The following is a 12,404-nucleotide window of genomic DNA, read 5'->3' on the forward strand; positions in this document are numbered from 1 at the left end:
TATAAAATTCAAATCAACCCCCTTTTCCACATATTAAAAATAAATATAAATAAACAAAATCATCATAGGTATCAACATGTCCCAAAACACATGTACTATTAAAATATAAATATATTTATCCTGTACCGTGAATAGCATAACGGAAAACAATATCAAAATGGCCGACTCAACTTTTTTTTTTTCTGCTTGCCTACCAAAAAATATTGAATAAAAAGTGATCAAAAAGTCATACACACCCCAAAATAGTTTAAAAAAACACTACAGATCACCCCACAAAAAATTAGCATTCACATAGCTCCATAGCCGTAACTATAAAAAAAAGCTATGGAAGTCAAAATGCAGATTTATTTATTATTTTTTTTGATTAGATCGATGTATCCATTTTGTAAGCCATTTTGTGCATGCATGTTCATTATGGAAGCGCTCAGTCATCTCTATAGTCCTCAGGACGGCGATACAAATGTCTGTGCTGCGGCAGGGGAGGGAGAGGTGTGTCCCCTCTCTGTTCCTCTAATAGGCTGCAGGCACTAGGCCGGCGGCCTATCAGAGGCCGATGCAGGCGGCGCGATGGCGTTATCACGCCGCCTGAGCCAGCGAGGGACACAGGCCGGAAGGGGCCTGCATCGCATCCTGGAGGAGGTAAGACACAAGGGGGGCTGCTGGCACATGGGGACTACTGGCACATAAAGTGGGCTGCTGGCACATAAGGGGGGCTACTTGCACATAGGGGGGGGCTACTGGCACATGATAGGAGGGACTACTGGCACATAAGGGGGACTACTGGCTCATAAGGGGGGCTACTGGCACATAAGGGGAGATACTGGCGCATAAGGGGAGATACTGGCGCATAAGGGGAGATACTGGCACATAAGGGGGGCTACTGGCACATAGGAGGGGCTACTGGCACATAGGGGGAGATACTGGCACATAAGGGTGACTACTGGCACATAAGGGGGGCTACTGGCCCATAAGGGGAGCTACTGGCACATAAGGGGGGCTACTTGCACATAAGGGGTGGCTACTGGCACAAAAGGGGGGCTACTGGCACATAAGGGGGGCTACTGGCACATAAGGGAGGCTACTGGCACATAAGGGGGACTACTGGCACATAAGGGGGACTACTGGCACATAAGGGGGGCTACTGGCACATAAGGGGGACTACTGGCACATAAGGGGGACTACTGGCACATAAGGGGGGCTACTGGCACATAAGGGGAGCTACTGGCACATAAGAAGGGGGCTAATGGCACATAAGGGGGGCTACTGGCACATGATAGGAGGCTACGGGCACATAAGGGGGGCTACTGGCACATAAAGGAGGTTACTGGCACATAAGGGGGGGCTATTGGCACTTGATAGGGGGGCTACTGGCACATGATAGGGGGGGGCGACTGGCACATAAGGGGGCTACTGGCACATGATAGGGGGGCACTCTGGCTACTGGCACATGATGGTGGGGGGCTCTTATTACTGGCACATGATTGGGGGGCATCTATGGGGGCTCTTATTACTGGCACATGATTGGGGGCATCTATGGGGGCACATATTACTAGCACATGATTAGGGGGCATCTATTGGGGCACTTATTACTGGCACATTATTGGGTGGCACTATAGGGGCATCTACTGAGGCTAAAAAGAAGGGATATTTTATATGGGTGCTCTGTATAGGGGCATTTTATACTGGGACACATTATGGTGGGTACTATGGGGAAGGGGGGTCATCTACGGGGGCACTGAGAAGGGGTATTTTATATTGGCACATTATGGGAACATTAGCTCAACTGGGGGCATTACAAGGGGGTATGTTTTGCACATTATAATGAGAATTATTTCTACTGGGGGGGCATTATAGTGGGCTTTATTACTCCCCCATGGTATGACCCCCTAGTAGCAGCACCAGCCTCTCCCTGCTCTGCTATCCCTCTTCCCCTTCTCCAAATCCTTATTATGAAATCTTTCTCATTAGGATAAAGCACAACATCAGCTCCGCCGAGCCCCCGACCAAAGTGTTGAAGTGGCGTCCGAGATCCCCAAGGGCCAAGTAATTGTAAGTTTTCATGTGGAATAGGTTTGTTATACACATACACTGCGTGCAGAATTATTAGGCAAATGAGTATTTTGACCACATCATCCTCTTTATGCATGTTGTCTTACTCCAAGCTGTATAGGCTCGAAAGCCTACTACCAATTAAGCATATTAGGTGATATGCATCTCTGTAATGAGAAGGGGTGTGGTCTAATGACATCAACACCCTATATTAGGTGTGCATAATTATTAGGCAACTTCCTTTCCTTTGGCAAAATAGGTCAAAAGAAGGACTTGACAGGCTCAGAAAAGTCAAAAATAGTGAGATATCTTGCAGAGGGATGCAGCACTCTTAAAATTGCAAAGCTTCTGAAGCGTGATCATCGAACAATCAAGCGTTTCATTCAAAATAGTCAACAGGGTCGCAAGAAGCGTGTGGAAAAACCAAGGCGCAAAATAACTGCCCATGAACTGAGAAAAGTCAAGCGTGCAGCTGCCAAGATGCCACTTGCCACCAGTTTGGCCATATTTCAGAGCTGCAACATCACTGGAGTGCCCAAAAGCACAAGGTGTGCAATACTCAGAGACATGGCCAAGGTAAGAAAGGCTGAAAGACGACCACCACTGAACAAGACACACAAGCTGAAACGTCAAGACTGGGCCAAGAAATATCTCAAGACTGATTTTTCTAAGGTTTTATGGACTGATGAAATGAGAGTGAGTCTTGATGGGCCAGATGGATGGGCCCGTGGCTGGATTGGTAAAGGGCAGAGAGCTCCAGTCCGACTCAGACGCCAGCAAGGTGGAGGTGGAGTACTGGTTTGGGCTGGTATCATCAAAGATGAGCTTGTGGGGCCTTTTCGGGTTGAGGATGGAGTCAAGCTCAACTCCCAGTCCTGCTGCCAGTTTCTGGAAGACACCTTCTTCAAGCAGTGGTACAGGAAGAAGTCTGCATCCTTCAAGAAAAACATGATTTTCATGCAGGACAATGCTCCATCACACGCGTCCAAGTACTCCACAGCGTGGCTGGCAAGAAAGGGTATAAAAGAAGAAAATCTAATGACATGGCCTCCTTGTTCACCTGATCTGAACCCCATTGAGAACCTGTGGTCCATCATCAAATGTGAGATTTACAAGGAGGGAAAACAGTACACCTCTCTGAACAGTGTCTGGGAGGCTGTGGTTGCTGCTGCACGCAATGTTGATGGTGAACAGATCAAAACACTGACAGAATCCATGGATGGCAGGCTTTTGAGTGTCCTTGCAAAGAAAGGTGGCTATATTGGTCACTGATTTGTTTTTGTTTTGTTTTTGAATGTCAGAAATGTATATTTGTGAATGTTGAGATGTTATATTGGTTTCACTGGTAAAAATAAATAATTGAAATGGGTATATATTTGTTTTTTGTTAAGTTGCCTAATAATTATGCACAGTAATAGTCACCTGCACACACAGATATCCCCCTAAAATAGCTAAAACTAAAAACAAACTAAAAACTACTTCCAAAAATATTCAGCTTTGATATTAATGAGTTTTTTGGGTTCATTGAGAACATGGTTGTTGTTCAATAATAAAATTAATCCTCAAAAATACAACTTTCCTAATAATTCTGCACTCCCTGTATAGCCTCCACCGTGCCCCACAATATACAGTATACCTCTACACTGTGCCACACAATATACAGTATACCTCTACACTGTGCCACACAATATACAGTATACCTCTACACTGTGCCACACAATATACAGTATACCTCTACACTGTGCCACACAATATACAGTATACCGCTACACTGTGCCACACAATATACAGTATACCTCTACACTGTGCCACACAATATACAGTATACCTCTACACTGTGCCACACAATATACAGTATACCGCTACACTGTGCCACACAATATACAGTATACCTCTACACTGTGCCCCACAATATACAGTATACCGCTACACTGTGCCCCACAATATACAGTATACCTCTACACTGTGCCCCACAATATACAGTATACCGCTACACTGTGCCACACAATGTACAGTATACCTCTACACTGTGCCACACAATATACAGTATACCTCTACACTGTGACCACACAATATACTGTATACCTCTACACTGTGCCACACAATGTACAGTATACCTCTACACTGTGCCACACAATATACAGTATACCGCTACACTGTGCCACACAATATACAGTATACCGCTACACTGTGCCACACAATATACAGTATACCGCTACACTGTGCCACACAATATACAGTATACCGCTACACTGTGCCACACAATATACAGTATACCTCTACACTGTGCCACACAATATACAGTATACCTCTACACTGTGCCACACAATATACAGTATACCTCTACACTGTGCCACACAATATACAGTATACCTCTACACTGTGCCACACAATATACAGTATACCTCTACTCTGTGCCACACAATATACAGTATACCTCTACACTGTGCCACACAATATACAGTATACCTCTACACTGTGCCACACAATATACAGTATACCTCTACACTGTGCCACACAATATACAGTATACCTCTACACTGTGCCACACAATATACAGTATACCTCTACTCTGTGCCACACAATATACAGTATACCTCTACACTGTGCACCACAATATATAGTATACCGCTACACTGTGCCACACAATATACAGTATACCTCTACACTGTGCCCCACAATATACAGTATACCTCTACACTGTGCCACACAATATACAGTATACCTCTACACTGTGCACCACAATATATAGTATACCGCTACACTGTGCCACACAATATACAGTATACCTCTACACTGTGCCCCACAATATACAGTATACCTCTACACTGTGCCCCACAATATACAGTATACCTCTACACTGTGCCACACAATATACAGTATACCTCTACACTGTCCCACACAATATACAGTATACCGCTACACTGTGCCACACAATATACAGTATACCTCTACACTGTGCCACACAATGTACAGTATACCTCTACACTGTGCCACACAATGTACAGTATACCTCTACACTGTGCCACACAATATACAGTATACCTCTACACTGTGCCACACAATGTACAGTATACCGCTACACTGTGCCACACAATGTACAGTATACCTCTACACTGTGCCACACAATATACAGTATACCTCTACACTGTGCCACACAATATACAGTATACCTCTACACTGTGCCACACAATATACAGTATACCTCTACACTGTGCCACACAATATACAGTATACCGCTACACTGTGCCCCACAATATACAGTATACCTCTACACTGTGCCCCACAATATACAGTATACCTCTACACTGTGCCACACAATGTACAGTATACCTCTACACTGTGCCACACAATGTACAGTATACCTCTACACTGTGCCACACAATATACAGTATACCTCTACACTGTGCCACACAATATACAGTATACCTCTACACTGTGCCACACAATATACAGTATACCGCTACACTGTGCCCCACAATGTACAGTATACCTCTACACTGTGCCACACAATGTACAGTATACCTCTACACTGTGCCACACAATATACAGTATACCTCTACACTGTGCCACACAATATACAGTATACCTCTACACTGTGCCACACAATATACAGTATACCTCTACACTGTGCCACACAATATACAGTATACCTCTACACTGTGCCACACAATATACAGTATACCTCTACACTGTGCCCCACAATATATAGTATACCTCTACACTGTGCCCCACAATATACAGTATACCGCTACACTGTGTAGGGGTTATACTGTTTATTGTACAGCATGGCGCAGAGGTTATATTGTCCGGCATGGTGTAACCTCCATACATTTTATGTACAGTATACAGTAATCCGCCATCTATGCTTTGAATCTGGTTTTATATGTTACTTGGTGTTTGTACATTTACTTGCGTGTGCTAGTTGAGACCTGCTGTGATTGGGTTTTAGTTAGTTATTAAATGCTAACATGACAGTTTTTTGGTTTTGCACATTATTGATGATTGTATTTCATGACTACTCTTTTAAGGGTATTGCCTTCCTTTATACTGCAGCTCTCCTCTACCACTCTGCCTGCGACTTTTAGAAGTTTAAGCAGTAATTTATGATTTTCTTTTGCTCTCAATAAATCTTGTGTTAAGCATAAAAAAATAAAAAATAAATATATATATATATATATATATATATATATATATATATATATATGGTGAGACGGTTGCAAGTACTCTTCTGATATGATTTCATCGAGCAGTTTTGATGGTTGGGGGGGGGGGGGGGGAGTTTTTTTGACACTCGCCCTGAGAGAAATTTTACCTAGAAACTCCACTGGCCCGGACCTATGGGTCTTCACGAACAGTCTCTTGTGTTTCTTGATTTCCTTTGCCTCTTCTTAGTTATAACCTACGGGACGTAGAAGAAAAGTCAGATATCTGTCTGGTAATTTATCCACAAACCTTATCTTTCTGTGTTTATACCACAGATGAAAAAGAGAAATTTGAACCTACAGTTTTCCGGGACACCATTATCCAGGGACTTAATGAAGCAGGGATCGATTTGGAAGCAGTAGCCAAATTTCTTGACACAACAGGATCACGATTGGATTATCGCCGCTATGCTGATACACTGTTTGACATTCTCATAGCCGGGAGCATGCTGGGTAAGAGTCCATTATTGTGCATCTTCTAATTACCTGTGTCATACAGGGGTTGTCTGGGGCCACATTTTTATTTTATTTTTTAGCAAAAATGTATTATATTTAAAATTGAGCCTATTCACCTACTGTGATCCATAAAAAAATGTAAGCATTGCAGCTTCTAGCCGCATACTATAATACTGCCTCTATGTACAAGAATATAACTACTATAATACTGCCTCTATGTACAAGAATATAACTACTATAATACTGCCTCTATGTACAAGAATATAACTACTATAGTACTGCTCCTATGTACAAGAATATAACTACTATAATACTGCTCCTATGTACAAGAATATAACTACTATAATACTGCTCCTATGTATAAGAATATAACTACTATAATACTGCTCCTATGTACAAGAATATAACTACTATAATACTGCCTCCTATGTACAAGAATATAACTACTATAGTACTGCTCCTATGTACAAGAATATAACTACTATAATACTGCTCCTATGTACAAGAATATAACTACTATAATACTGCTCCTATGTATAAGAATATAACTACTATAATACTGCTCCTATGTACAAGAATATAACTACTATAATACTGCTCCTATGTACAAGAATATAACTACTATAATACTGCTCCTATGTACAAGAATATAACTTCTATAATAGCGCCCCCTATATGAAAGAATATAACTACTATAATAGTGCCCCCTATATGAAAGAATATAGCTAGTATAACACTGCCCTTTAGAGAAGTCTATTTTTCGATGTATTGTGTTATATATAATCTCTATCTTATCCCCCCTTCCCCGGTGGGCTCCTTGCTGTTATGTATCATTTCTGTCATGTTCTGTGATATAGCGGTATGGTCCGGTCTCCATTAAGTGTCTACATTGTAACATCTCACCGTTCTATTGGATTTCCCGTCTGGCAGACATTATGTGGTAATGATGGTAAAGCAGGTTCTGTCTCCAGAGATGGAGTGATATCAATCTGTCGTCTTATGCGGATGGAGATGTGAAGTTCTTATGGGGAGATGGCGGGTGGTGAAGAAGACATGGCACCTGGGGGGCAGTAATAATGTGATGTGTGTAATGGGAAGTCTGACACGGCTGCAGATATTTTTCACAGTATTTCCAAGCTGCAAATTTTTGGTCCACTGAAGAATGAGCTATAAATCCATCACTTCACCCCCTGGGAAAATCACAGATAGATCTTGTAAATTAAATGTGTCCTGTGTTGACCATATGTCTTAACGGGCGTGATTATTTATACAAGCAAGCAAGTTCCTGTTTTAGGAGTTAATTGTAGACCGCATGGTAGTTTTTATGTGTTTATTGCTGGTGGTTGACGTACATTATTATAGTGCTCACCTTGGTCTTCTCTTTCTGGTGGACATTTATCTCTTTAGTGTTCTTTATTTAGCACCGACAGATTTAGTATTTTTCTACCTTTTAAGATGTCCTCACAATTTTCTTTTTGTAATATGTCTGTGGGATATACAAGAAGAACCTGGAGGAGACCCATTGGGAGAACATACAAACCCCATGCAGATGTTCTCTATGGGTAAATCTGCATCAAGAGCCTAATTCAAACCATGAGCTCAAAATTAAAGGGTTATTCCCATCACGCTGTTTAATACTTACCTGCTCCCGGCGCACTGTCCACTTCCTGGTTTAGGCAGGGGGCGGGCTCCATCTTGATTGAAGTCTTCTCCCTGCCGGGCAGCGCGCTGGACTGAACGCGCACGCCGCAGCGCTTTCGCCCTGGTGACTTCTTCCTGGCAAGTATACTATACTGGCCAGGAATAAATCACCATAGCGCATGCGCGGCCTCGGCGTGCGCTTTCGGGACTGCGCGCGGCCGGCCGGGAGAAAAGAAGAAGTCGTCTGCGCAAACGCTGCCACCCCGATTCCGGAGAAGAGCGGTGGCCGTAACCAGGGGAGACTGAAGACAACAGTCAGTTAAGTATATGTTAATTTTCAATTAGTTAATTAAATATATTTAGAAAAATGATCACTGTTAAATCATTAACAGATTTAACAGTGATCATTAAGATGGGAATACCCCTTTAAACAAAATTCTGCATGGAACACTCTTCGCTCAGAGGTTGTCAGCCCCTTTAAGTTTGAAAAAATGCTGAGAATGGTGTCCAATAATAAAATAAGTTGTGCTCACCTTTCCCCTTCCCTGCCACCCCCGTTCCTGCACTTCCTGGTTCCCGGCCAGTCTCTACTCTCTGGTCTTGACACACAGGAAATGATACCTTAGCCAATCACTGGCCTTATCTAGAGGGACCAGCAAGTAGAGATTCCCTGGAGAACCCCTTCCGGTCGACCTTGGAAGACCAGATGGCTCACCACCCCTGGGGCCCCAACTGAGCCATAAACAATACATTTGGAAAGTCTCCAGACCCTTTCACTTTTTTTAGGTTTTGTTATGTTGAAGCCTTGGTTTAAAACAAAAGCTCACATTTTCCCCCATCATTCTGCACTAAATCCCCCATTGAAAAAGAAAAACTAAAACTTGAATTGACATAAGTATTCACCCCCTATACTCAGATGATGCAGTGATTTCAGCCTCCAGTCTTCTTGCAGATGATGCCACAAGGTCTTCCCTGTAGACCCACGCAGGCTCTTTAAGGTTGGATGGGGGCTATCGGTGGACAGTCATTTTCAGGTCTCTCCAGAGATGTTCCATTGGGTTCAAGTTAGGACCCTGGTTGGGACCCTCAAGGACATTCACAGAGTTGCTCCTGTGTTGTCCTGGCTGTGTGCTTAGGGTCATTGTCTTGTTGAAAGGAGACCCTTCAGCCCAGTCTGAGGTCAAGAGCTCTGGATCAGGTTTTCATTAAGAATATCTCTGTACTTTGCTCCATTCAGCTTTCCCTCTACCCTGACCAGTCTCCCTGTCCTCTCCAGGCATGACACTTAGAATTGGTTTAATCAGACCCAAAAATCTTGTTTCTCACAAACAGAGAGTCCTTTAGGTGCTTTTTTTTCTAACTCCAGGTGGCTTTAATGTGACTTTCTCTGAGGATATTCTTGTTTCTGGTCACTCTTCCATAAAGCCCAGATTGGTGGAGCCTGCACCGATGGTTGACCTTCTGGAAGTTTCTTCCATCTGCACACAGGATTTTTGGAGCTCAGCCAGAGTGACCATTGGTTTTTGGTCACCTCTCTTTACCAAGGCCCTTCTCCCCCGATTACTTAAGCTACTTTCACATCAGCTTTTTTCCTTTCCGGTATTGAGACCCGTCATAGGATCTCAATACCGGAGAAAAACGCGTCTCCATTCATTGTCAGTGGGAACAAAACCTAACTGAATGGAATGGAGTGCACCAGAATGCATTCCATTCCGTTTGGTTGCGTTCCCATGCCAGACAGAAAAATGCTGCAAGCAGCGTTTTTGAGTGTGTTATGGGATGCCGAGCAAGACGGATCCAGCATGAAACACAATGTAAGTCAAAGGTGCTGGATCCGTTTTCTTGGACACAAAAGAAAATGTATCCGGCATCCATTGACTTACAATGGTTTTAGTGCCGATCCGTCTTGATCCTTGTAGACAGCCGTTCATAACGGATGAAGCTGGTTGTATTATCCTAACGGAAGCATTTTTGCTGATCCATGATAAATCCAGAAAAAAACGCAGATGTGGAAGTAGCCTTAGTTTGGTGGGATGGCCAGCTCTATGAAGAGTCCTGGTTGTTCCAAACTGACTCCATTTAAGAATTATGGAGACCACTGTGCTCTTGGGAACTTTCAGTGCAGGAGAAATGTTTTTTGCCCCCTTTTGCAGACATGTGCCTCCACACAATCCTGTCTCTGAGCTCTACAGGCAGTTCTATCCTCCTCATGGCTTGTTTTTTTGCTCTGATATTCATTGCCAGGGCTGTCTTTCCAAATCTCTAATCCACTGAATGTACCACAGGTGACTCAAATCAAGGTGGAGAAACATCTCAGAGATGATCTAGATAAATGGGAGGCCCCAGAGCTGAATATCAAGTGCCTAAATTCTTATTTCCAGGCCAAATTTTTGTTTTTCCTTTTTAATAAATTTGCAAAAATTTCTAAAATTTTCATATTTATGGGGCATTGAGTGCAGAAAGATGGGGAAATGTGATTATTATTATTTTTTTCTATTTTGGCACAAGGCCGCAACATATTTTTTTTAAAAAAGCAAAATGGTCTAAAGAATTTCTGAATGTATGATATGTATCATATGTTTCTGAATTTGGCCATTTTGTTGCTATTGTCTACTTGCCAGAATATTTATATTCAATTATTCATGTCTTCTCCTTAGCTCCAGGAGGCACTAGAATCGACGATGGAGACAAAGCCAAGGTGACCAGTCACTGTGTCTTTGGAGCAAATGAGGACTATGAGACCATGCGTAATTATGCCCAGGTAACAAAGACACTTAAAGGGGTTGTCCCATCGGGATATCCTTGTCCAGTGCCCTATTTAGGGAAAGGTCATTATAGGTGCTCTTCTTTTTCTGTGTCATGAAATCCAATCCGGTGGAAACTATCAACATGCTGCTGATGACGGATCTCTGTTATCGTGGAATTGTCTCTATTTCATACTTTCTAAGCACATTCATTAAACTATTAGTTTGACTGGTTCACTTACCTTTAATATCACTTCCGGTATGATTTATTCATGTGTTAATCAGCAGTCCTGGGTATTTACCCAAGTTGTAATGTTTGCAGAAGCTAGCCTGCTTGTTGACAGTCTCCAGATGGCAACAGAAGACGTATTCCAATTATGCTAATCACATGTATATTAACCTTTTGGCTTTTTAGCTCTATTCCATTAGGACATAGTCCTGATCAGTGACTCCAGCCTAGCTGCAGTGTCCGTTGGAGTTTACGGCAGTATAGAGCACTACCTATATTGACTTTTGTATACTGCCCCCTAGTGGCAGCTCTAAGTACTAAAGATATCGAGCAACAGATCTTCTTTTTCCTTACATTGCTATAGCAGTTCAGATCCCCCCCAAAAATTTGCCCTTATCTTTGGCACGGGGGCCATACAAAGATCAGGGCAAAACTGTCTGCCTACATCCACCACTAGGGGGAGCTCAGTTCATAGGGATTTATACAGCTTCCATTGCAATTTATGGAAGCTGTAGAATTTCTATTGACTGAGCTCCCCCTAGTGGTGGCTGCAGGAAAAAAAATCCTTGAATCTTTGTCATGCAGGAGAAGCAGTTCAGTACTGGGCTCCCCTCCCCCCCACTTCTTCGGCCCCTTAGCAGTCACGTAGTCTTTGTGATAGGTACACCGCTGGTTGTATATGAACAGAATCACAATGCCCATCTGGTTGGCAGGAGATGGCTTTGCCCACTTTACTGGAGCTGTGGGCACCTCTACTGGTGTTTAGGGGACTCGGTCTGTAGTGCAGCAGAACACACTTCAGCCGTAAGTGATTTTTGTTATCGCTTCTTGTTCTGGCACTATTCTGTCCTCTTTTACTGTTCTTTCTAGGTCTTCAGCAAATTAATCAGAAGATACAAATATCTGGAAAAGGCCTTTGAAGAAGAAATAAAAAAGGTAAGATGGCCCTATATTAACCTGTGCCATCAGAGGGCTCCCATAGCCAGTGTCGGCAGGGTGCCCTTTCCCAGTTATAGTTTCTGTAAGTAGTTCCAGAACTCTGACCTTTCTCATTATAGGGGTTGGAGGTCCGGAACTCCA

At 43.0% G+C, this 12,404-nt stretch overlaps 1 protein-coding gene across 1 annotated transcript in view; it reads left to right on the forward strand.

The window, feature by feature from the left end:
* Positions 1–12,404, forward strand: part of BZW2 (basic leucine zipper and W2 domains 2) — a 91,068-nt gene that overhangs the window by 56,047 nt on the left and 22,617 nt on the right. Inside the window, exons 3-5 of the mRNA XM_040431300.1 lie at positions 6,531–6,707; positions 11,009–11,112; positions 12,195–12,260. Of these exons, the coding sequence (XP_040287234.1) occupies positions 6,531–6,707; positions 11,009–11,112; positions 12,195–12,260 (347 nt within the window). The remainder of the gene's footprint in view (positions 1–6,530; positions 6,708–11,008; positions 11,113–12,194; positions 12,261–12,404) is intronic.

The sequence above is a fragment of the Bufo bufo genome, chromosome 5 (genome assembly GCF_905171765.1).
Source record: "Bufo bufo chromosome 5, aBufBuf1.1, whole genome shotgun sequence".
Lineage (NCBI taxonomy): Eukaryota > Metazoa > Chordata > Amphibia > Anura > Bufonidae > Bufo > Bufo bufo.